At 53.8% G+C, this 26,246-nt stretch overlaps 1 protein-coding gene across 9 annotated transcripts in view; it reads right to left on the bottom strand.

The window, feature by feature from the left end:
* Positions 1-26,246, bottom strand: part of NTM (neurotrimin) — a 356,205-nt gene that overhangs the window by 136,497 nt on the left and 193,462 nt on the right. For 4 of the 9 annotated variants that reach the window (XM_064634457.1, XM_064634453.1, XM_064634458.1 and 1 more), the window contains exon 2: positions 4,282-4,366. In XM_064634457.1, coding sequence (XP_064490527.1) covers positions 4,282-4,366 — 85 coding nt within the window. Of the gene's footprint in view, positions 1-4,281; positions 4,894-11,301; positions 11,330-26,246 lie in introns of those variants that run through there. The other 5 variants (XM_064634454.1, XM_064634461.1, XM_064634460.1 and 2 more) reach the window with 5 other exon arrangements.

Below are 26,246 nucleotides of genomic sequence, written 5' to 3'. Positions count from 1 at the left end.
AAAATGGACACAGAGCTGTGCAGCCACCAAAGAGATTTGGCAATCAGGGTTGGACCCTTTCATGAACAAGCTCTGCCCTGTCTGGCTTCTCTTACTCACTCCAGGAGCCCAGCCCTGCACTGGGCAGTGCCCTGTGGGCCCCCCATGACTCAGCCCCAAGGCTGCAGGGATGGCAAGCACGGCTTTCCCGGGGACAGAGAGCCTGGAGTGGGTTTCCCTGACTCCCAGCAGGATTTCTGCTCTCATCGACTGCAAACCACAAAAGCAGCTGCCCAAAAACCTCAGCAGAGAATCACCCTCACTCAAGGCCTGGCAGGAGCAGCACTGCATCAGCATGGGGGGAGACACTGGGGCTCTCCCAGGACCTGGGTGCTGGAACACACCACACTTATCCACTGGAGACCATCCATACTTTTCATATTACACAGTAAAAACACAAAAAAGGCAAACTCCTGTTTGAATAAAGGGGGAAAGATGGGGCAGCAAAGAGTCACAGAAAACAGACCCATCTCTGAAAAATACTCTATTCTGCTTAGCAAACAAGCACTTTCTGTTTGCACCCATCAAACAAACATGCTTGATTTTGTTTTGTTTCGCAGCCAAGTTATCATGTCTCGAAAATGATTTCAAGCACACAACAGGGGCCAAATAAATTGGCAAAGCAGGCTTAGGTAAACCATGGCAGAGCTCAGTGGTGAAGCACACAGCCCTTTTCAAAGCCTGAGTGGAAACCATGGGAAACATCAGGGTTAAAAAAAGCTTTGACTCGTGTTTAACTCAGATTTGACTTCTAGTGTTGGAATCAAAGGGGGGAACAAATGAAGGCATCTCACCAACCCTGCCAAGAAAGCCAGAGGAGATGTACAGAGGAGCCTGTGAAAGTGGCCCCCACCCTACAGCCAGATCTGCCTGGGGCATCTGTGAATTCAGGGGGACACTGGTGACTTTGGGGGGCACCAATGAATTCAGGAGGGCACCACTCAGGCGCCTGTGCTGCTGATGGGAACGTCAGAGCCTCGCCGTGGAAAGCGCTGACTGATGCCAATTAAAGTGAAATCATAATCAAGCCATTTGTTTTGGTGCTGAGAGAGCTGCTCCAAAGGTCTCAGCAATGCCTGGACTCAGTTCAAGCACAGGATGGAAGCTCAGGATGGGTCTTCTCCAGCGTGAACCGCTTGCTGAACCAGGGCACACGCTGCCTGGCCATGGTGGGGAGGGATGAAGATCAGCCTCATCCTCACAATGTGGCCTTGTGAGACCCAGCAGGACAGCCAGCTCTCACCTTCCCTGGCACACAAGCCCTTGGTGTAGCCCCAAGATCAGGGATCAACACACCCATCAGTAAAAACACTAAGCTGTTTGTCCCAACACCCTCAAACCTTTTCCTCATTCCCGCAGGTATTGCTGCGTCCAGGAGCAAATCCTACCCCTCTTATCCCAGACAGTAGCTTTAACCTGACACCTAAGCATAGATTTAAATTTAATACAGTGATCTGAAGTGCTGGTACCAAAGACAAGTCTGTACCCTGCAGCAGACACATCATGAGACAGAAGGAAACATCTGAACATCTCCGGTGACTCTGGCCCTAAATTGATTCCCTACAGCAGATTGCACAGAGCAAAGCCTGTGCCCTTTACCATGGAGAAGTCTCCTTGCAGCCTTCTATCCAGCTTCTTTTCCAGCACTGAATTCACTCTGCTGGGAGGGACAGAGCTGAAAAGAGCCTCTTGGCAGGGCACCACTGCTCGACAGCAGCTTGGGCTCCTCAGCACCTGCCACCCCAATAAAATAACTTCCTTCCAACAGCCAAGCTCTCTCCCTCGGGAAAAGGGGGGGACAGGACTTTCCAAGTGCTTCAGAGAAGCAGCAACTTCTGCTGCTGAGTTTCAGCTTGCTGCCCCTTTTGTCATCTGAGACAAAACAAGAAGGCACCTCTAGAAACATCTCTCTCCTTCCAAATTCTTGGCTGCAACTCCCCATCCTCCCACCTTGCATGGAAATGAGTGGGATTGGATTAGACCTGATTTTTTTTTTCCCTTCCCTGACTGCCACCCATGCAGGGCTGGGCAGGAGGTGGCCAGGAGCATCGTTGGGGTCTGCTGAAGCCTTTGTAGCAGCATTGCTATTCTGCACAAGTTAACTCCTCCACAACAGATCGATGGGTGCGCTGGGCTGGGAGGGGAGCAGGCAGGAAGATTCATTCCTCCTTGATTTCCGCTGGTTTTCACATGCTCCTCTTCTCCCAGCTCCTGCCACAGCACAGCACGACTGACACCAACCAGGGGATGCAGCAATGCCCCACTGCCTGCCAGGCTGGCTGCTCCCACCTCAAACCAGCAGGAAAACACCCCAAAAATTCCAAGGCAAGACACACTCCTCCACCTCTCTGCCACCAAGGCAGTGCCGAGCTGGCGGCAGCAGCAAGCCATTAATTTCCAAGAGCAATGCCTGCTCCAGGGCAGAACAGCAGGAATATCATCTGCACAGTGGGAATGGCATCCACACAGTCTGCGTATCCCAAGCCTGTCTCCTGGGGTTTGTATGGATGAGGCACCTGCCAAGGGACACAGACATCCCTTGCCACCAGACCAGCTTCCCAGCTCAACTGGGATGTGCCTATGGCAGCTCTGGAGTGATAACACATTGCTGCCCTCCCTCCCCAGAGCCACCTCCCAGGGACAGGATTTGTTCCCTTTCCCATCAAATCTCCCAGTCAGAAGGCAAGAATCCCTCCTGCTGACTCACCCCAGCTTCCCTTTGTTCTCCACTGACACCGGGTGACCACCCAATGCCAGGGCAGAGCACCTTGGTCCATGGTGCAGATCAAGATCCTCAATCTATCTGTGCCTGAAACCCTGTGCAGGCCCCCACCAGAGCCTCTTCCAGTAAGTTTGCAGAGCACCCACCCTGCTGCTGCCACCCCCAGATACGTATTTTACTGCCCAGACCCCCAGTGACCCAAACCCCTCCCCCTTTGATACCCCCATGGCAGCATCTGTAGGATTTTCAGCACTTGGGAGGACGAAGTGACTCAGGAAAGAAAAGGAGCTACTACTTTTTTAAACCAAACTCAGCGAGGTGAATTCCTAAGCGAGACACTCCATCCTTCACCCTCGGCCACCGGTTTTCCAGCCCCTTTGCCCAGTGGTGCCATGACGCAAGACAAATCCAGAGGAACGGCCACAAGGCAGCTCCCTCCCTCCCTCCCTCCCTCCCGGGAACACGCAAGGGCTGCGGGGAGGGGGACGAGACATTTCGCTGCAAACAACGGAGTTGTAGGAAAATTCCTGCTGAAATCCCTCCTGAGGCTCTTTTCCCTGCCCTGGCTTGGCCCTGCTCCACTGGCTGGCTCGAAGCAGGAGTGCGGTGTCACCGCACACGCCCAGCTGGCCCCGCAGATGTTGGTGTCACCTATGCATCGCTCCGGGGGAGGGAAGTCGCTCCCGAGCACGCCGGAGTTGCAAGCGCCGCTTCCCAGCGCTGCAATTAAAAGCCGCCTTTTGATTTTTAATGTCCCTATCAAACATCCTCTGGGATGACTGCGCCCATCTGCTGCGAGGACAGGGACGAGTGTCTGGGCATAAGATGTCCCAGAAGTTACGCTGATCAAAATTACGGATTCCCTGGCAGACCCTGCACCCCCCGGGTCGCTGCTGCAGGCGACAGGACCCCGGTGCAACGCCCAGCCCCACATGTCCCCCCTCCCCAAGGAGTTAATGCTGGCGGGGAGCATCAACCTCTGGAACCTCTGGAGCAAGGCGGGTTTTAAGGAGTGGAGCATCCACCTGCCAGGAGCCAGCCCCATCCTGTGCTTCCCTGTCCCAGCAGGTCTGAACGTGAGGAAAAGCAACAAAACCACACCGGGGGGTCAACAACTCCCCCCTTCCCAGGCTGGGGTGGTCTGACACGCAGGAAGGTACCCCCAGCACTGCACCCCTGGAGCAGAGCAGGATTTATCCGCACCGAACACGGCCAAAGTGCCCGAGCCGCGATACCGACAGCAGGAACCGAGCCCCTGCCTCGCTCCGCTGTGGGTCAGGGGGCCAAAAGGGAATCACACTCCCCTGTTTTTCACCCCCCAGTAACTTTCTCGGAGGCAACTGGGGGGGGCTGAGCCCAAACCAGTCCGCTGGCACTCCAATCTCCCGGCTCGCTGCCGTCCTGTGTCGCCAACCGACACGACGCATCCCCCGTGGGGGAACCGAGTCACGTCCCCGAAGTCACCGCGCAACCGAGACCCCCCCCAAAGCCCCCCGAGGCCCCGGTCCAGCTGCTCCTACCTGAGCGTGGCGCTCTCCCCTTGCCGCACTGTCACGTTGTCCATGGCTTTGGGGAAGGTGGCATCTCCGCTGCGCACGGGCACTCCTGCGGGCACAAGGAAGAGCAGCCTGAGACAGAGGACGACCAGGCACCTCCAGGGCAGGGCTAAGCACCCACCGACCCCCATCCTGGGCAGCGGGGACTTTTCCAACAGGCAAAAAACACACCCGACAAGGCGAAAAGGGGGAAGGGGTGGGTGGAGAGGAGGGATGGGGGGGAGCAAAACCACCGGGGCGAGCGCTGCGGAGCTCCACGGAGATCAGGAGAGCCCCCGGCAAGGCTGGCTGCGAGCGCTGAGCCTGCCGAGCGGCATCGGAGGGAGTCCCGCTGTCCTCGGGCGAGGGAGGAGGACGGGAGGGCCAGGGGGAGGAGGAGGAAGAGGAGGAGGAGAAGTGGCAAAGGTGCTGGGCGAGCCGGTTCTTCGGGCAGCAGTCCGAGGCTCACTTGGGCGAGGAGGCGCCGGGGGGGCCCGGCTGTACCCCACTCCCGCACGCTTGTCCCGAGGCGGGGGCAGTCCAAAAACCAGTAAAAACCCCAAAAAACACCCCCGAGGCGAGCTAGCAAAGGTGTCCAGGCGCAAGAAGGCACAGCGAGCAAAAGCCTCCGGGATGCCCTGCAGCTCCTCTCCTCCCGCCCCGCTGTCGGGGGGCCGATCCAGGCAGGATGCAGGATGCCGGGAAGCAGGCTGGGGACCAGAGGACGGCGGGATGCAGAGCGCGGGGCTGTCAGGCTGCCGGAGCCCCCGGCTGGGCTCAGCGGCGGGCGGGGGGGGCGCGGGGGGGCGGCGGCGGCGGCAGCACCCCGGCCCCGGCCGGCAGCATCCCCGGGGTTGTCATGGCAGCGGCTCCAGCGCTGCCCGGCGCCTCGGCTCCCGCACGCCCCGAGCCCCGCACACGGGCGGGCGGGAGGCAGCGGGGCGGGATGCGCACGGAGGACACACACGTTTAACCCCCGCCGCGCCGCGCCCTTCGCGGGGGGATGTCAAGACCCCCCGTTCCGCTTTCTCCTCTCTCCCTCCGCGCTTACCTGCACCCCGTAGCACTGTCCCGTTTGCCCTCCTCTACCTCCGCACCTTCCCCATCCCCGGCGGCAAAGCCGCTGTGCAGGAGGGGAAACTGAGGCACGGGATAACATCCCCCTTCCTCCCCAAGCCAGGTGATGATGAGGAGAGGCAGGAGCGTGCCCTCCTGGCCCCCTGCACCTCGTGAGCACAGCGGGAGCTTAAGTGGCAAATTCCTCCCCAGCCACCAGCACAGTCCCCGAGTACTTTTTATCAGCTCATAATTTAACAAATATCACATTTGCTTATGGCGAGTAATTCCACCTTCCCTCCACTAGTGGCTAAACACATTAATATTTCCAGGCACAGTTCCATGCTGGTAAAAAGGTGCTGGGGAGCATCCTCAGAGCACGGAGTCCTGGAGCCAGCAGTCAAATCACAGCTTTCGGGGTGCTGCACCCCTCAAACCCCTCAGCTGCAGCAGCCCAGCCCTGGGGGGGACAACTGGGGTCCCCCACTTGCTGTCCCCAGTGACTCCTCTGCTTTGCCTTATCCAAAAATCCTCCCTCCACTCCCCACCAAGTGCTTGGCAGCTTTTACACGGCACCAGTGTGGGGGTTTTTTTGTTGTTTTTGAGTTGGCTGCCAACCTGAGCTGGATTCAAACTGGTGACCTAGATGTGAAAGGATCCATAGCCCGTTACTAATCCCTGGAGTCTCCGAATCCCCTGTAAACTACTGCTTAATTCACTAACTGTGCTATTTAATCTCTAAAACATTATGAGCTGTGCCGGGCAGAGGAAACACTCCATCAAATAAAGCTTTATTATTATTGTGCGTGCTGAAGGGTCATATGAGAAGGGGATTGCTCTGCAAGTCTCTCTACTTTTTCCCTGTCTGAAGGTTCTCTGCTCCTTGAATTTAGCGCTGGTGGGACGTGCTGCCTCGAGCCCTGTGTTTTCCCAGAGGAAACAGCAGCTTTCCCCAGCCCTTGGCTGCAGGAATTTAATCCCTGCAGTGAACTACGCTGGCTGATCTGGCAGGGGAAGGTGAGCGCTGCATTCAGCAAATCCTTTGGGGGCCACAAATCACACAGGAGGGGTCTCTGAAACCCCACTGCATAAAGAGAGAGCAGCAGAGGCAGGGTGAAAGCCTTTGTGCAGGGTTGTGGGATTGCACCAGGATGTACAAGTCAGCAAAGAATAAAACACACCACTCCTGCTGATTGCTGCAGCATCCCAGACTTCTGGAAGGATCAGGACCCTGCTGTGATACCTACAGGACCATCACACAAGAGCTTGCTCTTTGAGAGGCCACTCCTTTGGATGGGCAGAGACCATCTCCTGTGTCAGCAAAACCAGAGGGATTCCAATAACCACAGCCAGTTAACCTTTTAACACGGAATTCAGGCCTGGATCTCCAGGAGCATCTTAAATCAAGAGAAAAAACATCTCCCTGCACTGAAAGCCTACGAGGCTGGGGCAGAATGTGACCTGCTGAGCTGCTTCAGCCCTTGCCAGGGCTGAATTTGGCCCACTGTTAGATCATCATTAGCATTGTTTGAAAATCCCAAGGAATTTACATCCAATATGCTCCTGCATACTAAAGCCCAGCAGAATCTCTGGTCTCCCTCCCTCTCTTGAATACATCCAATGTACATATAAATCAGCCTGTCACAGCTCGTCTCTTTCCTGACAGCTGTAATTGCTTCGGACTATAAAAATATCTATAGACAATAAACACAGCGCGGCAAAACAGCAAAGAGAAAACCAAATCAAGGTTCCTTTAAATAATTCAGTTGCTCCAGCAGCAGAGGAGCCAGCAACTGAGTCCAGCTGTGAAGGTTCAGCAGCGAGAGAAAGGGAGCTTTGTAGCCTCCTCTGGGGATGAGAGAGTCTTTTTTCCTTCGCTGGGTTTTGACCACAGCAGCAGCAGAGTTTGCCGCACACGGGCTGAGCCCATCCGAGCACCAAAGAGCCTCTCGCTTCCAGCTCCTTCCCTTTCTTCCTACTTAGGTAAAAGTCTCTTTTTTTGTTGTTGTTGTTGCTCCACTGCGAGCAACAGGCAGGAGAGGAACAGAAGGAGCAAGGCACAGGCACGCTCGAGGTGTTTCTTTATCTCCGTATCTGTCCCCTCAACCTCCTCGTTCCCAGCAAGGCTAAAGGCCCCCCTCTCCTGGCCGAGACCACAAACAGAAGCAGCAAGGGCTGGACGGGGGGGAAGTGATGCGAGGATGGAGCCGAGGGAAGGGTTTCCACCCCCTCCGGGAGATGGGAGCTGGCAGGGAGGATGAGGAAAGCATGGACGGGGAAGGGGTTAGAAGGACAGGGAGCCCGTGGGTTTGCTTCCCAAAGGAGCGTCTCGGGGAGGGGGGAGGCTTGCAGGCAGAGCAGAGAGCTGATCAGTCCCAAAAATGTCCCACGAGGAAGAACTATGGATTTTGGCTTGTTGCAAGGGACCCCAGCTCCTTCTGCAAGGACCCTTCAGCAAACACTGCCCCACTCTCAGGCTTTTTCAGCAAAGCCAAGCCTTAAGCAGCTAATCTGCAGATCTGAGTGGCCCCAAAGGCCGATAACCAGATGCAAATTTGCAGTTAAAGTTCTTCAATCAAGTAAAACAACACCATTGCTGCATTTTTTCCTCGCTTTCTCAGAAATATCTAACGCAATTCTCCCACCTATTTCACTTAACAGGTTAAGTTAAAGATCCTCTCATCCACCTGAACCCTTATATTTCCCTGCAAACCTACATCCATACAATCCTACACCTCCCCACACCAACAGATTTCATTCCTAGAGAACAAAAAAAAAAAAAACCTCCTTCCAATAAGTAGGTCATAGCAAGGCAATTTGTACAGCCAGATTTCTCTTTTAATTCCTTTTTTTTCCCTTTTCAGGAAGCTGATAGATGGCAATCTATAACCCCAGAGTGGAAATTTATTTTTAATCTGGAATGGCCAAATATGATCAGAAACATAATTTATGCTCGAGACATTCTCGTTCCTTCCAAATGAAAACATGATTTTCTAACCCCAGCCGTGCTATCGCATACCACATCATTCTCCAATATGCTCGCAGTTGCACAAAAAGTGCTTAATTTTCTTGGCATTAGTCAGGTGAATGACACAAGAGTCCGGGGAGCTTTTCCTGAATAACTGAGCCCTCCGTGTCTACAACCATTCAAAGCCACAAAGGACGCGGGTTCCAGCTCCGCTCACTGACTCATTTATCCCCTCGTTAACGGTGGCCCCAATTAAGAAACAATGATTAAGAGCCTTACTTGGCTGGAGCCATTTTGAGCCCTTCTCGCCCCAAAGGCATTCCCTGCTCCGAGCTGGAGAAATTGCCTGTTCAGGGCTGTTTCTAGGGCAGTTTTTGGAATGCAAGCAGCATCCTCAGGGGCGCTCAGCCCTCAGTCCCTCGCACTGGAAGCAGCAGTGACTCCCAGCACTTCACGGTGTTTAAAAAACAGCGCAGGAGACCCCATTAATCCCTGCTAGAGATGCTGTTAATATTTAACTGCGGTTTAGATAAACTTACAGTAACCATCCCATTAAATTTCAATAAAATGTGCTTTTGGGAGCCTTCCCCCAAAGCCACGCTGGGATCGGCTGCCCTGCTCTGCCTGCACTTTGCACCAGGAGCCTCGCAGTAAAAAAGGAACATTTTGTTTGCCCTTTAAAAAACTGCTGGGCTCGGGTTTGTGGCTTGCTCTCATCGTGCTCAGGGACTTTGGAATTTTCAAGCACCAGTTAACTCCTTCCAGGGCGCCCCTGGCTGAGCTGCGAAGCCTCAGCCAAGGGGCTGCAGGAGCAGGTGCCCTGACAAAGGTTGCAAATCCATCCCCAGCTGGTGCTGCAAACCCAGCATGGGATTTATCACCCTGCAGCAGCTCAATAGGTCACTGAGAATGCACCACCAGAGGAAAAGGAAAGCCAAAATACCCCCCACAACACTGCCAGCCCTCAAACACAGAGATACACGGCAGCATCCTCCAGGATGCTGAACACCCCACCCCTGGAAGTGTCCAAGGCCAGGTTGGACAAGGTTTGGAGCAACTTGATCTAGTGAAAGCTGTCCCTGCCCACGGCAGGGGGTGGAACAAGATGAGCTTTAAGGTCCCTTTCAGTACAAACCATCCCGTGATCCTTTGTACACTCCAGATGGGCCAGGCAGTGCTGCAGGACACGACATCAGGAGGATGCACAGTACCCCTCAAGGCCTGGCTTTTCCTCTAAAATTACTTCTTCCTCCCACAGTCCTCAGTGTTTGGGCCTTTTCCAACAGCCCAGCCAACACAATACAAGTACTCAAGAACCAACACCTCTGTGCATCCAGTCTTAATATCAAACATCTCTGCAGAGAGTTAAAACAATGATTGAGGAGCCACCAAGCCACGCTGGCACAGTGAGAACTATGAACTGGGATTGATCCTTGGTACAAATCAATATTGGTTTTACATAAATCTGTTTCTCGGGGCTCTGCTGTGAGGTTATGGCACTGTATTAACACCCAAAAAATACCCTGTGCACTCTCTCTGCACCCACAGCAGTTTGATCAGCATGGCTCAGGTGCCAGGGACAGCTGATGATGTGGGATAAAACCACACCATTAACCAAGTGACAGCATTTTATAAGTGTGACATTAACCCAGAGCTCCACAACCCAATCCAGTGGCAAGTGAAAAGGGAAAAAGCTGAATAGGCTGAAAAGCAAAGCCAGACACTGCTCAGGTCTCACCATGGATATTTGGGAGCTCCAGCACAGCTCCCTCAAATGGGAAAACACAAGAGTCTACCCCCCTAAGGCTCTGCCCTGGATAACCCTTTGGAGAAGCAGCTCCAAGAGTTGCTGTGCCTTCTCCTGGGATGGTCCCAAACAAAGCACACCAACCAAGCCTCCCCCAGCCCGTCTGGATCTCACACACACATCCCAAACTGCAGGGACAAACAAAAAGATGAATGTCCCTGGCTGGTGCTGGGCCACCAGCACACCCCCCCCTCTCCAGCTCAGTGTCCCCACCAAAACAAACCCTTTCCTACCAGAAAGCCACTCGATCCCCACCAACCAGGCCCCCAGAGAGGAGCAGATATCTCAGTTTATACCACCCAAAAATGAGGAGGGGGAGGTCCAATATTTCCTTTCTGACTGCCCACCAGCTGCAGCCAAAAAGGAGGTTTTTTTACCTCAAACAGCACCCTTGCAACACCCAACGTGCTTCCCTGAAGTTGCCAAATTGCTCGAGTATGTTCCTTGGGAAGAAAAAATCCAGGCTCTTTGCTGTCTGCCTGGATCAATTTGAGTTTTGTCACTGGTCCTCTGACCCTCACGGCTCTCTGCATTCCAAGAATAATATTAATAATAGTCCTGCCATTAAGCAAGATGCTTGGTTTGAATCTGGAGATTTTGAGAAATGATCTCATAAATTTAATTCCCGGGGTACCATCTTTGAGCTTTAACAGGCACAGTCGCCTCTGAATTCTGGGAAATGAGCATAATTACATGGAGATCGACAAGGCACAAATGCCAAGAATTCTGTTAACCTTTAATACTGCAAAAAAACTCTCCCCTTGTAATTATCTCTTTCCTTTGTCTTAAATGTTACTGATGAATATTTAGTGGGATAAGCAAATAAAAGGAGGCTGAGGGGTGCAAGGAGGTGCAGTTCTCCGCGGGATACAGATGAAAATCTCACAGAATCATCGTGGTTTGGGGCAGGACGGGGCCCCAGGTCACTAAAATTGCCACGTGGGGCAACAGCACCCCAGCGGTGACACAAAGCCATGGCAGAGCCGGCGGAGGGGAACGTGAGTTACACCAAATTCCAGATTGATTCCCAGCACTGCTGCAAACGCACCTTCACCCGGGTCAGTGGTGTGGGCACGGAGCGACCCCCCGGCCCCAGTGGGATGGTTTCAGGGGCCCCTTTCTCCAAACGGAACTTTGTCTCGGAATAAAACTTCCCGGGTAAAAAGCACGTCACCTTTCAAAGGCATCCTCCCCGGGGCTGCAAATGGCACTGCCCTCTTGCTGCACATGGAGTCTGATGGAAAGAAGATTTTCTCCCGGTGTGAACTGCATTAATATCTGTCACCGCTCTGGCATTTCTGCCTATAATGATGAAAAATATGCGCCGAGGATGCGGGGTGCTCTCAGCGTCGCCTCCCTCCCCAGGCAGCGAAATTAGAAGCAGCTGCTCCTGCTCCCGTCCTCTTCCCAGCCCCGCTCCATTATCTGGGAAGCTGATTCCCTGGGACACGGCGTGGGGATGGACCAGCCTCGCCACCTCTCCTGGTTCCAGCTGTGCCCTGCGGGGCTCGGCTCTCCCCTCCCGCAGCTGGAGAGAGCTGGAAAGGTCACTCTCCTCTCTTAATGTCGCGTCAGAGCGACCGCTGCGGGAAGGAGGGAAAGGAAAAGGCACATCTCCTCTGCCGGATGGAGAAAATCCAGTTCCGGCCCGGCAGGAGGGTGCCAGCAGGAGCTGGCTGGGCTTTAACCAACGCCAAATGCTTTCAGGACACTGTCCAGGAGCTCTGCAAGAGGTGGAAAGAGACTCCTCTGGGATTTCGAGGTGCTGCTTTCATCCGCATCCCAACCGCAGCTGGCTGGGATGGGCAGGGAGGAGAATCCCGTGCCGTGGAGGAGGGGGATTGCAGCACACCCTGGGGCTTGCCCCAAAATGCTGCAGGGAACGAGGATACCCTATCCACGAGTGTGCCAGCGCCGGATCCCAAATTAGCCAGGACTTCCTGGGCCACCGAGGCTGGGGGTTGGTCCACCCCGGAGCCCCACAGTCCCACCAGACAGGTTGGGTGTCAGAGGAGAGGCTGGAGCAGTTACAGAGCAAACTTTCCCTCCAGCCTCAAAGCCAGAGCTTTACATCCTCCCTCCTGCCTCATTCCAGGAGGAACAAAGCCAAAGCAATATTTATTCACAGAAGACCATGGAGAAAAATGAAATAAAAGAGGTTTGCTCATTAAGTCCAACACCTGCCCCTCCTGGGAGGGCTCTGAGGAACTGGCTTTGCAGTTGTGGAGAGGAGAAACATGTGTCAGAGCCCAGAGCCAGGCCTGTTAACACCAGCAAGGGCTCCAAACCTCCCCGAGGGAGGTGACACCACAATCACCTTGGACCTGGGGTCCCAGCAGTCCCATCCACCCCCTTGGCTACTCCCAACCTCAGAACAAGGCAAATGTTTGCCCTACCACCTTCCCTTTCCTTTTCCCTGCCTTCCACTGCAGCGAGCTTTCTAGTCTCCAAGCTGCTTTTATGCCCCTTTAAAAGGTTATAAAAGCTGTCTTTATATTCCAATAAAGGGATATAAAAACAACCTTTTTCTCAGTTCAATAAACGTGGTTAACTTTTCCCCCCATTAGCACGTTTTTGCCTCAATGCCGTGGGCACGGATGAGGACGGGGCTCTGGGAATCACATCCCAAGGCAGGAGACAGCAGAACATCCCAAGGGAGAAGGACCAAGAGGCCAAGAGGGGGCCAGAGACAGGCAGAGACAGGCATCATGACCTGAGCTGCTGCCCAAAAAGTAGAAAGATGAGGATATAGCCTCACTGGATACTGTGCTGGTGCATTTACTCCAAAGGGAAAACCTCCTGGAAGCAGGCATGAGCCCAAGGAAGGGCTGTGCTGGGAGAAAAATTCAAGTGATGAACTATAGAAATCAAGGGGCAAACAGTCACCCAGCAGGGTTTTTCCTCTCCTGGTAAAGCCCCCTTGGTCACCAGCCTTGCAGGACCCAGGAAGCCACAGCACCCGGGGCAATGCCACCTTCCCTCCTGGATGGCAAGGCACAGGTCACCACCTCTCACTGCCAACCCCCTGCTCTTGGCAACAGCATTTAGACCTCACAGGCCACGGCTCAGGAACTGTCCTGTCCAGAGCATCAGTGCCACACATGGCCTGGCAGGTCCCTGCTCCCCACACAGCCTCCAGACACGGCCCTAATTATTATTTAGCGATGGTGCAGCCATCCCGTGGCTCGCAATCCGTCTTTCTCAAAAGCATCCTTTTCCTTGGAAGAGGATCTAAACCCGTCCTGCTGCTCGTCCAACAGCCTCTCCGGGCATTAAAACAAGGAGGTTTATTATTTTTGGTGACAGCCTGTTCTGCAAGGTGAACACAACTCATATGAATCAAACCCGGCTTGGATTTCATTCATCATCCCCCAGCAGCACCAGCATGAAGGGCGGGAGGGGTTTGGCTGTTGAATGCAGAGCAGAGGAGTGTGTTTATCAAGGATGATCTATCAGTGATGGGGAGCTGCAGGGTGCTGGGCCCGTGGCTGCTGGAGGGAGAAGAGTGGGGGAGATGTGAGTCCATAAATAAGGCAAGTCTGGAGCAAGCAGCCACCAGGAGCCAGAATTGAAGCCCAGCACCAAGGCAGTGAGAGCCTTTCCAGGCTGTGCTCCCATTCCCTGCCCTCATTTATCCCTCCCTGCCCCTCCACACTTATTGGGGGATGGGGACAAAATTCTGTCCAGGGCAGGAGCAAGATAGATGATTTTATCATAAAATCAAAGACTGATTTGGGTTGGAAGGGACATTAAAGATCATCTTGCTTTACTCCCCTGCCATGGGCAGGGACACCTCCCACTAGCCCAGATTGCTCCAAGCCCCATCCAACCTGGCCTTGGACACTTCCAGGGCCAGGGCAGCCACAGCTTCTCTGGGCAACCTGTGCCAGGGCCTTCCCATCCTCACAGAGAAGAATTCCTTCCTAATATCCAATCTGAGCATGCCCTTCACCACAGGGCTCCTTGCCCCCAGCACCCTGTCCCAGCTCACTCCTTCCCACCCAGCAGGAACAGGCTGAGCCCTCCCCACCACCACCAGCTAATTAACCCAAGTAATTGACTTTACCAGGCTCCTTTCTTAAGGCTGCAGGAGAACACCGAGGGTGAAGGGAGAAGGTGAACATCCAGGGCTCCCTGGGGAATTCAAAAGCATTTACAGTCCCCAGCACGAGAAAATCCATACTCATCTTGGCTCCAGGAGGCAGGGCTGCCCTCCCAGACTCCTATTAGCAATTCCCAATCATCCTTTATTAGGCCTGCATTGATTTGCTGCTCATTTCGGTGGGAAGGCAGAGCTAAGAGCCTTGACCCAGCCTCAGCTGGGGAATCCAGGTGTGGAGCTGATGGTGCTGGGAGGAGAGCTGGGGGAATGCTGAATGAGGTTCAGCTGTGCCATCTGCAGAGCTGCCCTTCCAAAACAGCCTTGCATATCCCACAGAGATGGGAAACAGGTGGGGAAGAGGGGTTAAGGGCAGGAGGGGCTGGAGGCTCCTCCTGGTCTTTATGTAGGGATCTCCTTCCATGCTGGGAAGGGAGGTTTTGTCTATCAGGGATTTTTGGAGCCCTGTCCCGGGAGAAGTTATCTGGATCCCACACTCCAAACTCCAGCCCTGCAGAGCTGCTTGGGCCAATTATTATCCCCTGAGAGAAACAGTCCCCTAACATTAGCCTCATTTCCAAGCCAACATTTCCATGCAGCTTGTGAAACACAAATCCTGTTAGGAGTCATCTGAATATTTTGTTCTAATAATGCCATAACACCAGCGTACCCATTAGCACATACACGGAAAGGAGTATTTGAATATCAAAACAAAGTGAATTTACAGGCTTTTTTTTTTCCCCTCCTGGCAAAGGCATCACTGCTAGTTATCAGTTTCCAACTGTTTGCACCACAGCTTTTCCATGCGTGTCCCTGCTGTCATCAAACCTGCTGCTCCCTGCCCCCCGTGTCCTCAGATAACCCAGGACATGCAGACACGGGTACAGAAGGACCTCACAGCCCCCAGGGGAGAGGGGCTGGGGACGAGCAGGGTGGCAGCTCTGCAGAGGAAATGGTGGGAGATGAAAACCTGAGTGTGGCTGAGCCACAGATAAATCCCTCTGTCTGCACCTGACAGCATCGCCTCATCCCATCCCAGCATCACCTCATCCTCACAGCTTCCACCTCATCCCATCCCAGCATCGCCTCATCCCATCACATCCCACCTCATCCCATCCCAGCATCACCTCATCCCATCCCAGCATCACCTCATCCTCACAGCTTCCACCTCATCCCATCCCAGCATCACCTCATCCTCACAGCTTCCACCTCATCCCATCCCAGCATCACCTCATCCCATCCCAGCATCACCTCATCCCATCACAACACCCACCTCCTTTCATCACAGCTTCCACCTCATCCCATCACAGCACCACCTCATCCCATCACATCCCACCTCATCCCATCAGAGCATCCACCTCATCCCATCACGGCACCACCTAATCCGATCACAGCACCCACCTCCTTCCATCACATCCCACTTCATCCTATCCCACCATCATCTCATCCCACCAGGGCACCCACCTCACCCCATCACAGCACCCACCTCTTTCCATCACAGCTTCCACCTCATCCCATCACATCCCACCTCATCCCATCACATCCCACCTCATCCCATCACATCCCACCTCATCCCATCACATCCCACCTCACCCCATCACAGCTCCCACCTCGTCCCATCACAGCTTCCACCTCATCCCATTACAGCACCTACCTCATCCCACCAGGGCACCACCTCATTCGATCACAGCACCCACCTCCTTCCATCCCATCCCACCATTATCTCATCCCACCAGGGCACCCATCTCATCCCATCACAGCACCCACCTCTTTCCATCACAGCTTCCACCTCATCCCATCACATCCCACCTCATCCCATCACATCCCATCTCATCCCATCACAACACCCACCTCATCCCATCACAGCTCCCACCTCATCCCACCACAGCATCCAGCTCATCCCATCACATCCCACCTCATCCCATCACATCCCACCTCATCCCATCACAGCTCCCACCTCATCCCATCACAGCTCCCACCTCATCCCATCACAGCTCCCACCTCATCCCACCACAGCATCCAGCTCGTCCCAGCAGACTGAGGGGCGGGGGAAGATGCACCAAAAGCCACAGTTTTGTTGCATTTAGACCTAATTTCATATATAGATATTTTAGAATGCTCCTGCATTTAGCAAGCCAGAGCCACTCTCTACAACACCCCAGGAAATGTGGCGCCGGGAGAGCGGATTCAGAGGCGAGCGGCTCCCAACGCCTGCGGTGAGGAGGATGAAAGCCAGGGGCTGCATCCTTGGATGTGCCTCGCTTCAGAGGGAGCGGGAGAAAATACAGACGCTCTTAAAACTCTGCCCCAGATCTGCCAGCACAGAAACTTTCCCTCTGCTTTGAACCAGGCAACCGAATTCTCTCCCCGGGCAGCGGCCGCCTCCGGGCAGCGCGCGGGAGGCAACGGGAAGCAGAGCTGGGGTGTTGGAGGGGTCCTGTGCCTGCCTGGGGGGGGTGACTGAGGTGAGGCTGTGGCAGTGACTGTCACCCACCCCAGGGCCCTGCAAGGGATGGGACAAGGAGAGAGGGAGCCTCCCAAAATTGCCCTGCCCGGGGCTGTGAGTAAAGCAGGTAGGTATCACCAGGAGACGAGGTTTTGCTTCTAAGCACATGTTCTGATGCCAGTTACAAGCACTTAAGGAGTGAATTGGGTCTGATCCAGAGGGCCTGAGAGCAGCAGCTCTTCAGCTTTCAGTCAAACCTTGTACTATTTAAGGATCTGCTGCCCATTTTTCCCCCTCCTGCTTTTTTTCCCCTCCAGGCAGTCAGGGAAGAGGACGGGGAGCTGAAATCTGGAGCCTCGTGAGACCTGAAGTCCTATAATGAGCTTGCTGTTGGATTGCCCCTTCTCTCCCCATCAGGGACGCTGGTGCCCCACAGCAGACAGGGATGCAGGGACTTGTCCCACGCTGAAATGGGGCTGTCACAGGCTGGCACCCGCCGTGCCTTGCTCCTGGCACGGGCGCACAGCGAGCAAACGGAGCGGGCCAAATTCCTCCCTGGCGTAGCCTAATTAAAGTCAATGATGTTACACCAGGGATGGACCTGGCCCACTGTCCTGAGCTGGAGTCCACAACAAGTCCAGCTGGCAACTCAGCAGCAACAGGAAGGATCCCTGGCACTGGGAGCAGCGCTGGGAACTGTGGTCGGTGTTTGCGAGTGGGAGACAGACTCAATAAACCCGGTGCTAAGTAAACCAGATCTGTAATAAATAACAGCAACCAGTGTTTCACCTCTTCCAAATGTGGTGGAGAACCTGCCCAAATTGTCCTCCCAAGGCCCATGAGCAGTGGGGACATTTCATTAGCCCTGTTACACTGACAGGGAAACAGGCGCTGGGAGCTTAATAAAAATAAAAATCCATTCTGTTGTCTGTGTATCCCAATGAACAGCTCCAAAAGGCAGTGAAATGGCTGGGCTGGTTTTAAGGGAGTGAGGGGGATGACGATGTGTAAGGAGGGGGTCACTCATCAAGATGAAGCTGAAGTTTGCTGAGTGGTGCCACCAAGCCACGTCCAGGCTGGGTTGATGGGCTCGAAGCTGCAAGCAGGACGAATCAGCAGGAATGCTGTTTCACAGCCTTTAACTGAAAGAGGTTTCACAGAATCATTATGGTTGGAAAAGACCTCCAAAATCATCAAGTCCAACCTTTGACCAGACACCACCTTGTCCCCCAGCCCAGAGCACTGAGTGCCACGTCCAGTCATTCCTTGGACACCTCCAGGGATGGGGACTCCACCACCTCCCTGGGCAGCCCCTGCCAATGCCTGACAACCCTTTCAGTGAAGAAATTCCTCCTGATGTCCAGCCTGACCCTCCACTGGCACAGCTTGAGGCCTTGTCCTCTTTCCCTGTCTCTTGTTCCCCGGGAGCAGAGCCCGATCCCCCCTGGCTCCAACCTCCTGTCAGGGAGTTGGGGAGAGTGAGAAGGTCCAACCTGTTTGCACCTGGATGGAGGGATCTGCGGCAACTCGGATCCCTCTGCCCAACCAAACCCGTGCCAACAGACCCCAGGGAGGTGTCACCAAAACTCTTTGCGGAGCACGAGGGGTGTGACTGCCCAGCAATCACGGTGTGATTACACCCCAGATACACTTCCCACACCCCTAATTTCCGCTCCACTTGTACAACTCCAAGGCCCCATGGCTGCAAATTAATTAGAGTGTAAGTGAAAAATCAGTGGTGCCACTGAATGCTAAAAATACCCTTCCACGGTGACCAAGAAGCCAAAGCCACAATTGTGGAGATGTGGGTAACCTTAGAGCTGAAATGGAGAGAAATTCCAGTTCTAGGGGCTAGTGGGAGGTGGTGAGGTTCTCCAAAAGCTTTACCACGGTGTAATTACAGTGTATTCATCAGGTAATTACAGCCCTGCTATTATATGCTCCAACCCTCCGTTTCATGCTTAATCCCATGAGACAGATTCAGAGGGATAAAAGGCAGCAGCAACAGTGCTGCAAGAAGGAATGATGGACGTGGATTGACAGGGACAGCGAAAGGAGAGGAGGCAGGAATGGAAATGCTCCAGGTACCCAGAGCCATCACCAACACCCAGACCAGCCCCACGGACACTCCAACCCTCCGGTGCTCCAGGGAGTCACACCAGGCAACGGGGAAAAGCTGAGCTTGGTTGACTGGGATCTATTGAGGAGTTATAAGCATTTATCAAAAGCCAATCTGGCTTCTGGAAAGCAGGAAAAGCGGTTACTTCGGATTAATTTTTCACTTCAGAAGCTTTTATGGGTGAGTTCTGGAAGTGTCAGGTCGTGACGCTTCAATATTTCCTGGACGAGAAGCTCGAGCGCTGGTTCCAAACGCCTCTGTTTGGATTGTCAGGTAATTTGTTCCCACACATTTCAATTAAAAATTTCTCTTGGCTCATCTGTTTGGGGGTTTTTTTGAGAGGGGGGAAGGGACAGAGGATTTGGAGTTTTTGCTTATTCCCCAATTTCTCTAATTTTGGTGCTTCGCAGGCAGCTCTGGGGTTGAACAGGGAAGGGGGAAACCTAAAAGCCCGTGGCAGAGAAAGCATCCAGCCCTGGCTGAGGGATGAGCTCATCCCTACAGCCCCTTCCCCTGCCCTGGGGCACATCATGCTCCTTAGGGGTGTTGTTTTCTGGCAGCAGGGCACTGGTGGAATCCCCATTCCTGGAGGAATTCAAAAACCATGTAATGTGGCACTTGTGGAGATGGTTCAGTGGTGGGTGTGGCAGTGCTGGGGAATGGTTGGACTCAGTGATCTTCCAGGGCTTTTCCAACCAAAATGATTCTATTCTATTCTATTCTATTCTGTTCTATTCTGTTCTGTTCTATTCTATTCTATTCTATTCTATTCTATTCTATTCTATTCTATTCTATTCTATTCTATTCCATCCTATTCCAGGATTTCCAGAGCTTGCCTCCACCCTGACCAGCACAGGGCTCCTCTTCCACAAGGCTGGCTAAACACTCACTGGATTAACATCCACCCGGCTCCGTGGGGTCCCGTTTGGATCTCCAGTGCTCCATGTCCTTATTTAACCCCACCCCATTGCCAGCCCAGCCCTGTTGTGCCTCCCAGCTGCCCTACTGCTCCCTCCTTCCACCTGATCCCATTTTCCCAGTGCTATTTCTATTTGTGCTTCCACGGAGGGTGGGAAGATGTGGACACGGCGGGGGATGTGTGGAACTGCATCCATGGTGGAATTCAGCAAGGTCTGGAACAACCCATCCCCTTTCTGTGACACAGCACGGAAAATAAAGATTATTCCCCCCAGCACTCCCAAAACATTTAAGCAGAGCAGACGTGTGGGCACGGAAATCCAATCAGATGGGACACAAACTGTGGTTTTGCCTTTTTTTGTTGTTGTTGTTTGGGTTTGTTTTTTCCTTCTTTTTCTTTTGTTTTAAGTCAAGCTTGGACCAAATTCTTTATCATCTGCTTCTGCAGGATTTGTGGAGCCACAATGACAGAACAGGAATAAATCCCCGTGGGATGCCAGAACGCATCCCAGGGGAGAAACTCCTGGAGTTGTATCCACGTGGACTGGCTCTAATCCCTCTGGGAGCAGTTTCACCCGGCGAAATCCATCCTTTGCGAGGTGCCAGGACTCCTGCCATGGGAAATACGGGCTGAGCCACGGCCAGAATGGTTTCCCCACCTCCATTAAGGGCTCAGCTAAGCCATGAAGCCTGAAAGTTGATTATATCTTTCATTAGGAATGACTGAATGATGGTTTTAAACTGGAAAATGAACTCGCAGCTAAGAGGAAACACTTTCTTGGCGAGGCCGCAGAGCAGGTTCCCCGCGGGATAGATGCAGTTGTGAGAGTCAAAATTAAATTGATATTAGAACATTTCCTGAGGGGGAAAAAAGGCATACACTGCCTGCAGAAATGGCATCTCACAGAGAGCTGACGAGGAAATGGAAAGCCACTGGAACTCATATATATATATATATACATATATATATATGTTTAAATGGAAAAAAAAATCCTCCAACTTCCCCCTCTCAGCAAAAATTCCCAAAATGCAATTTTTTCATGGAATGGATTCTTTTCTCCCCTTGTTCTTCCCACTGCTCCAGGTCAGACCCCTCCCAAACCTTCATTTTGACATCTAAAAAAAACCCAGCCATAATGCAAGGACATTCCAGCTATCTCCCAGCTCCTGGAAGAGTCACCTGGGTTTCACAAACTCCCTGTGGACGGGACACAACATGGAAAGTTGCCTTGCAGGGAGGACCAGGAGGGTGGAGGAGCTTCCTGCTGCTTCCCAGCAGGTCTCCCTGGCCAGCAAGGACAATCCCTGCCTTAGCCAAACCACTGAGCTCCTTCCAGGCAAGCAGCCGTCACCCAGATTTAGATTTTCCCAGCTGAAAATCAGTTTCTCTGGAGGGGAAAAAATAATGGAAGTGATCCCAGGAATTTTGCAATGGGAACTTCCTGGGGGAAAATGTGCACTGATGGAAGATGGACCCTGAGCAACCTGGTCTAGTTGAAGATGTCCCTGAGAACTGTAGGGGGTTGGATTAGATGAGCTTTGAAGTCCCTTCCAACCTGAACCATTCTGGGATTCAGGGGTTTAAAGGTGGCTCTCTCCATCCTTGCAGGCCATTCCCTGGTGTGAGTTTGGGAATGGGCAAACGGAGCGAAGCAAAAGATGTGGATGTACAGGCACGAAACTGGGGCGGGGCCAGGAAAATCCCTCGTGCATCAGCATCCTTTGTCTCCCTCCAACCTGACAGAGACACCAGGAGCTTGCACGCTGCCATTTGCATTCTCAGGGAGAGCGGGGACCGCTCCAGCCACATTCCCAACGGGAACCTTCGGATCAGATTAGCAAAAAGCCGCTGATGGCGACAGTTCCTCTGCTGCTCCCGGCGCCTGCTCACAGTTCCCTGTAACAGCCTCTGGAAAGGGACACACGTTCCTTCGGTGTTTATGCACTGCTCAGACCAAGGAAAGGTGGAGGCTCCGTGGGGAGCCCAGCCTGGAGGCAGCTGGAAGGACGCTGCCAGCACCCACTCGCTCCCACCCTGCGGCATCGCCCGCGGCCACGCTGCTCGTCCCAGCCCAGGGACACATCCCTGCAGCCTTGGCTCTGCTTCAAACACCAGCCCTCCCTTATTTCCCTAAATAAAAGCCTCCAGCACGTCCGGCCCCCTCCAGGGATGAGTCAAAGCTCCCCGTGCTTTGCACCTGCAACAACAGGATCACCCCTCCACCACCACAACCCAACCCAGCACAGCACCTCACCCCTTCAAAATTCCCCCTGGAGCACCCCCATACTATCCACTGCTCCAGGTCAGACCCCCCCAAACCTTCATTTTGACATCTAAAATAAAAACAGCCATAATTAAGATGGGCTGGTTTTATTAGCTGACAGATTCCAACCCTATTTCCACGCTTTTTCCTGCAATCCCAGTATCTCCAAGAGACTGCTCAACCAAAGCCCAGATTCCTCCGCAATCACATGGTGCCAGAAACATTAAGAAAAGCATCAACTCTGATGAGACCTCGGAGACCTGCAGTAAAAACAGGAGGGTTGGTAGCACTGCGCACATCTGCTGCCAGCAGCATCCTCCACACCTGATTCCTGCTCTCCAGCCCGTATCCAAAGGGGTCACGGCACTGTCGGGGAGCCCCACGACACCCACCCGTCTCAGATTTAACAGAACCGTCCCCAAAACAGAACTCAGAGGGTGGAAGCTCCAAAAACCCCCTCCCGGAGGCGGCTCGTGCAAATCTGCGAGGCAGCAGGGACGGAACGAGGTCATAAAGGGAAAAATTGGTGGCAAAGAGGAGCCAGGACCTGGAGCCCAGGCTCTGAGAGGGAAGATAATAAAAAGGCATCGGCCCTTCGCCGTCAGTGAATTGTTGCTCAGACCCGAGGATCACAGACAGACTCAACTTCACGGAGCAGTCAAGTGCAGACATTTCCCAGCCATTAAGTCGAGCGATAAAGCGCCCGCAGTAAAGTCAGGGAAGTGGAATTTATCATGGCACCACACAGACTGCAGGGCCAGGAGGGAGCTGGTTTGGGTCAACAGGGTGACCTCTGGTGTTGTCTAAAGATCCTTCCCTTCATCATCTCCATTACCATCCATCTCCACGCTGTGGCCGGCGCCCGGATTCCCTCCTTGGGGACTCTCCCCCCTCTTGCTTGACTGGGGGGCACCTTCTTAATGGTCAATCAGAAAAAGTTCTCCTTCCTTAGCTCCAGGCCACTGCTCCTTGTCCTCCTGCCTGTGGAGATCATGAATAATTCCCTTCCTTCATTTCCAACATCACCTGAAAGGTATTAGGTTGTGATCCCTTCCCACCTCTTCAGGAGGCTTCTCCTTCACTAGATTATAATTTAGGATCAGAACCAGGCAGCCCAGCCTTGGGATGTGCCTGCTCAAGGAAGCCACATCCACCTGGGAACTGCTAAGGAGGAGTCTTATCCTGACAGTGACATCTTTTTTTGCAGAAATCTCTGCAGGAGTCATCCTGCTCCTCCCAGCCAGCGACACAAGTTCAAAGGCTCTGTTGCCAGAGAAGCTGTGGCTGCCCCATCCCTGGAATTGTTCAAGACCACGTTGGATGGAGGTCTGAGCAACCTGGTCTAGTGGAAGGTGTCCCTGCCCATGGCAGGGAGTGGAATGAGGTGGGCTTCAAGGTCCTTACAACCCAAGCCATTCTGGGATTCTTGATTCTATGGAATCCTCTTTGCTCGTGGTCTTAAATAAGCAAATAAGTCAATTTTAAACAATGACATGCAGGAAGGGAAATTTGGGGCACTCAGGGTTGGCAAAAATTCCCCCAAGTCCCTTTGATCTGAGATCTCATCCACTCAACTCATACCAGGCAGGTTTCTGTTTGACCTTGTTTAACCCAGAACCATCCAAGCCCAGCAACCTGCAGCACAGGGTCTGTTTTCTCACTATTGGTTGGTTGGAGTTATTCTCATTTCTCCCTTTTTCTATTTCCTAACAGAGACAGCAGAATAACCATTGGGAAGACAATTCCCAGGATGATTCCTGCCTCGTATCAGAGGAGCCAAAACGCGCAGATGAAAACTCTGCAAATGTTTTGTGAGGGAGCAGGAGCCCTTTAGAAGATGGCTGATTTCCCAGCACAAACATCTCATCCAGCCCTGCGAGTTCTTTGCAAAACAGTTTGAGCCCCACAGAAGAAAAACAACCAACGAGAAAACCCAAAAAACTGTCAAAACATTGAGAAGGAGACTGAGTTTTTCTGTTTGGTTCAAAAGCAACCATCAGCATCCAGGCCTAGTGGGTGCATAAAAGCACATGTGGGTCAGATAGTTGGTGTTTCTGCCTTCTCCATGCAAGATCCAAGCAGTTAATGTGCTCCTTGTTGGAGAGACAGCATGTGGTCACCTCACCCAAAGCCCCAAAAAACCCTGCTGCACCTAAAAAGTGCAACCCAAAAAAGATCTGAATCCCAAATATCACAGAATCACAGACTGGTTTGGGTTGGAAGGGACATTAAAGCTCATCTCATTCCACCCTTCCATGGGCAGGGACACCTTCCACCAGCCCAGGTGGCTCCAAGTCCTGTCCAACCTGGCCTTGGACAATTCCAGGGATGGGGCAGCCACAGCTTCTCTGGGCAACCTGTGCCAGGGCCTCCCCACCCTCACAGGGAACAATTTCTTCCCAATATCCCACCTAGTCCTGCCCTCTGGCAGTGGGAAACCATTCCCCTTGTCCTGTCCCTCCAAGTCCTGTACCAAGTCCCTCTCCAGCTCTCCTGGAGCCCCTTTAGGCCCTGGAAGGGGCTCTCAGGTCTCCCTGGAGCCTTCTCTTCTCCAGGTGAACCCCCCCAGCTCTCCCAGCCTGGCTCCAGAGCAGAGGGGCTCCAGCCTTGGGAGCATCTCCATGGTCTCTCTGGACTCACTCCAGCAGCTCCTCAACCTTCTGATGGTGAGAGCCAAAAAAATCAAGGTGAGCTTGATGCCGTGGTGCTTTTCCCTCCCTGCCTGTCTGCTTCCCATCCTCTCCCCTTCCCTCCTGCAGCCTCCCCTGCTGTCCCCAGGTCCCCCCGAGCCCCACAACCCCTCCTGGCCAGCCGGGGCCCCTCGGCCGCTGCCCATCCGTGCGGATGGATGCCGGGAACACGGAGGGGGGAGGCTCTGCCGGCGTCTGGCCCCGTTCCCTCCTCTCCACCTGGCTGCTCCTCCGCCCGGCTCCTGCCAAGAGCAGCCAGGCGAGGGGAGCGGGCGGGAGCGCCGGATGGATGGGCAGCGACTGTCGGCACCGCCAGACGCTCCCGACAAGCTCCCGGGGTGTCTGCCAGCTCCAGAGCCGGGGTGCTCGCAGCCATCCCTCCTGTCCCAGCCCCTCGCCCCGCCGCGCTCCCGCAGCAGCTCCGCGCTGGGGACACCGTCCTTCTCCCGGAGGGAGAAAACCGAACCACCAGACCACGGAATGTAGATGTTATCACACGCTCCTGGCTCTCTTGCAAGGCTCAGCTGTGCTAAAACCAGGCCCATGCGGCCCCAAGCTGCAGTCCCTGCTAGGACCAGCTCTAGACACGTCCCGGTACAGGCTTTACATCCACTCCGCAGGTGCTTAAACAAGACATGACTCACACTCACATCCAAACCTCAAGAGACATCCATCCCAAGCTGCTGCCCATCCCTCCAGCCCCCTCTCCTTTCTCCGTATTCCAGCTCATCAAAGCCAGCTGGGAGGGAGGGATGGAGGGAGCTGCTGTTTCCCGACAAAGCCAGAATGCAGCTCCAGTGTTTATGAGCATCCCCTCCCCGTGCAAGTGCTGGGGGAGGATTGGTACCCTGGGTGCAGCAGGCTGGGGGTTGATGGGATGCAGCAGCTAATTTGCACTAATGGTCCCAGAAAGGCAGGGAGTGCTCTCCAGAGGAGAACACACTTGAGCAATAACCTAAATAGCTCCGCGTTTCCAAGCAAAAAGTCCTTGAGGAGGGAAGAGAGGCTCTACAGCTGAATCACAGAATGTGCTGAGTTGGAAGGGACCCACAAGGATCATCCAGTCCAACCCTCAGCCCTGCACAGGCCCATCCCCAAGAGTCACACCACGTGCCTGAGAGCATCATCCAAACTCCCCTTGAGCTCTGCCAGCCTTGGTGCTGTGACACCAAGAGCCTGTTCAGTGCCCACTCACTCTGTGGGGGAAGAACCTTTTCCTGAGATCCAACCTGACCCTGCCCTGACACAGCTCCAGCCATTCCCTGGGTGCTGTCCCTGGTCCCCCCAGAGCAGAGCTCAGTCCCTGCCCCTCCTCTGCCCCTGCCCAGGCAGTTGGAACTGCAGTGGGATCTCCTCTTTGTCTCCTCCAGCTGAACACACCAAGTGCCCTCAGTGTCCTCATATGGCTTCAAATCAAGGCCCTTCCCCATCTCTTTGCCCTCCTTTGGACACTCTCCAATGGCTCAACACCTTCCCTCCATTGTGTCCCCCCAAACTGCCCCAATACTGAGGTGAGGCCACCCCAGGGCAGAGCAGAATGGGACAATCTGATGCCCCCAGGACAAGGCTGGCCCTCCTGGCTG

This window comes from Pseudopipra pipra, chromosome 23, assembly GCF_036250125.1.
Source record: "Pseudopipra pipra isolate bDixPip1 chromosome 23, bDixPip1.hap1, whole genome shotgun sequence".
Classification (NCBI taxonomy): domain Eukaryota; kingdom Metazoa; phylum Chordata; class Aves; order Passeriformes; family Pipridae; genus Pseudopipra; species Pseudopipra pipra.
Note: the sequence above shows the minus strand (reverse complement) of the source record. Positions and strands in the feature narration are given on the sequence as shown.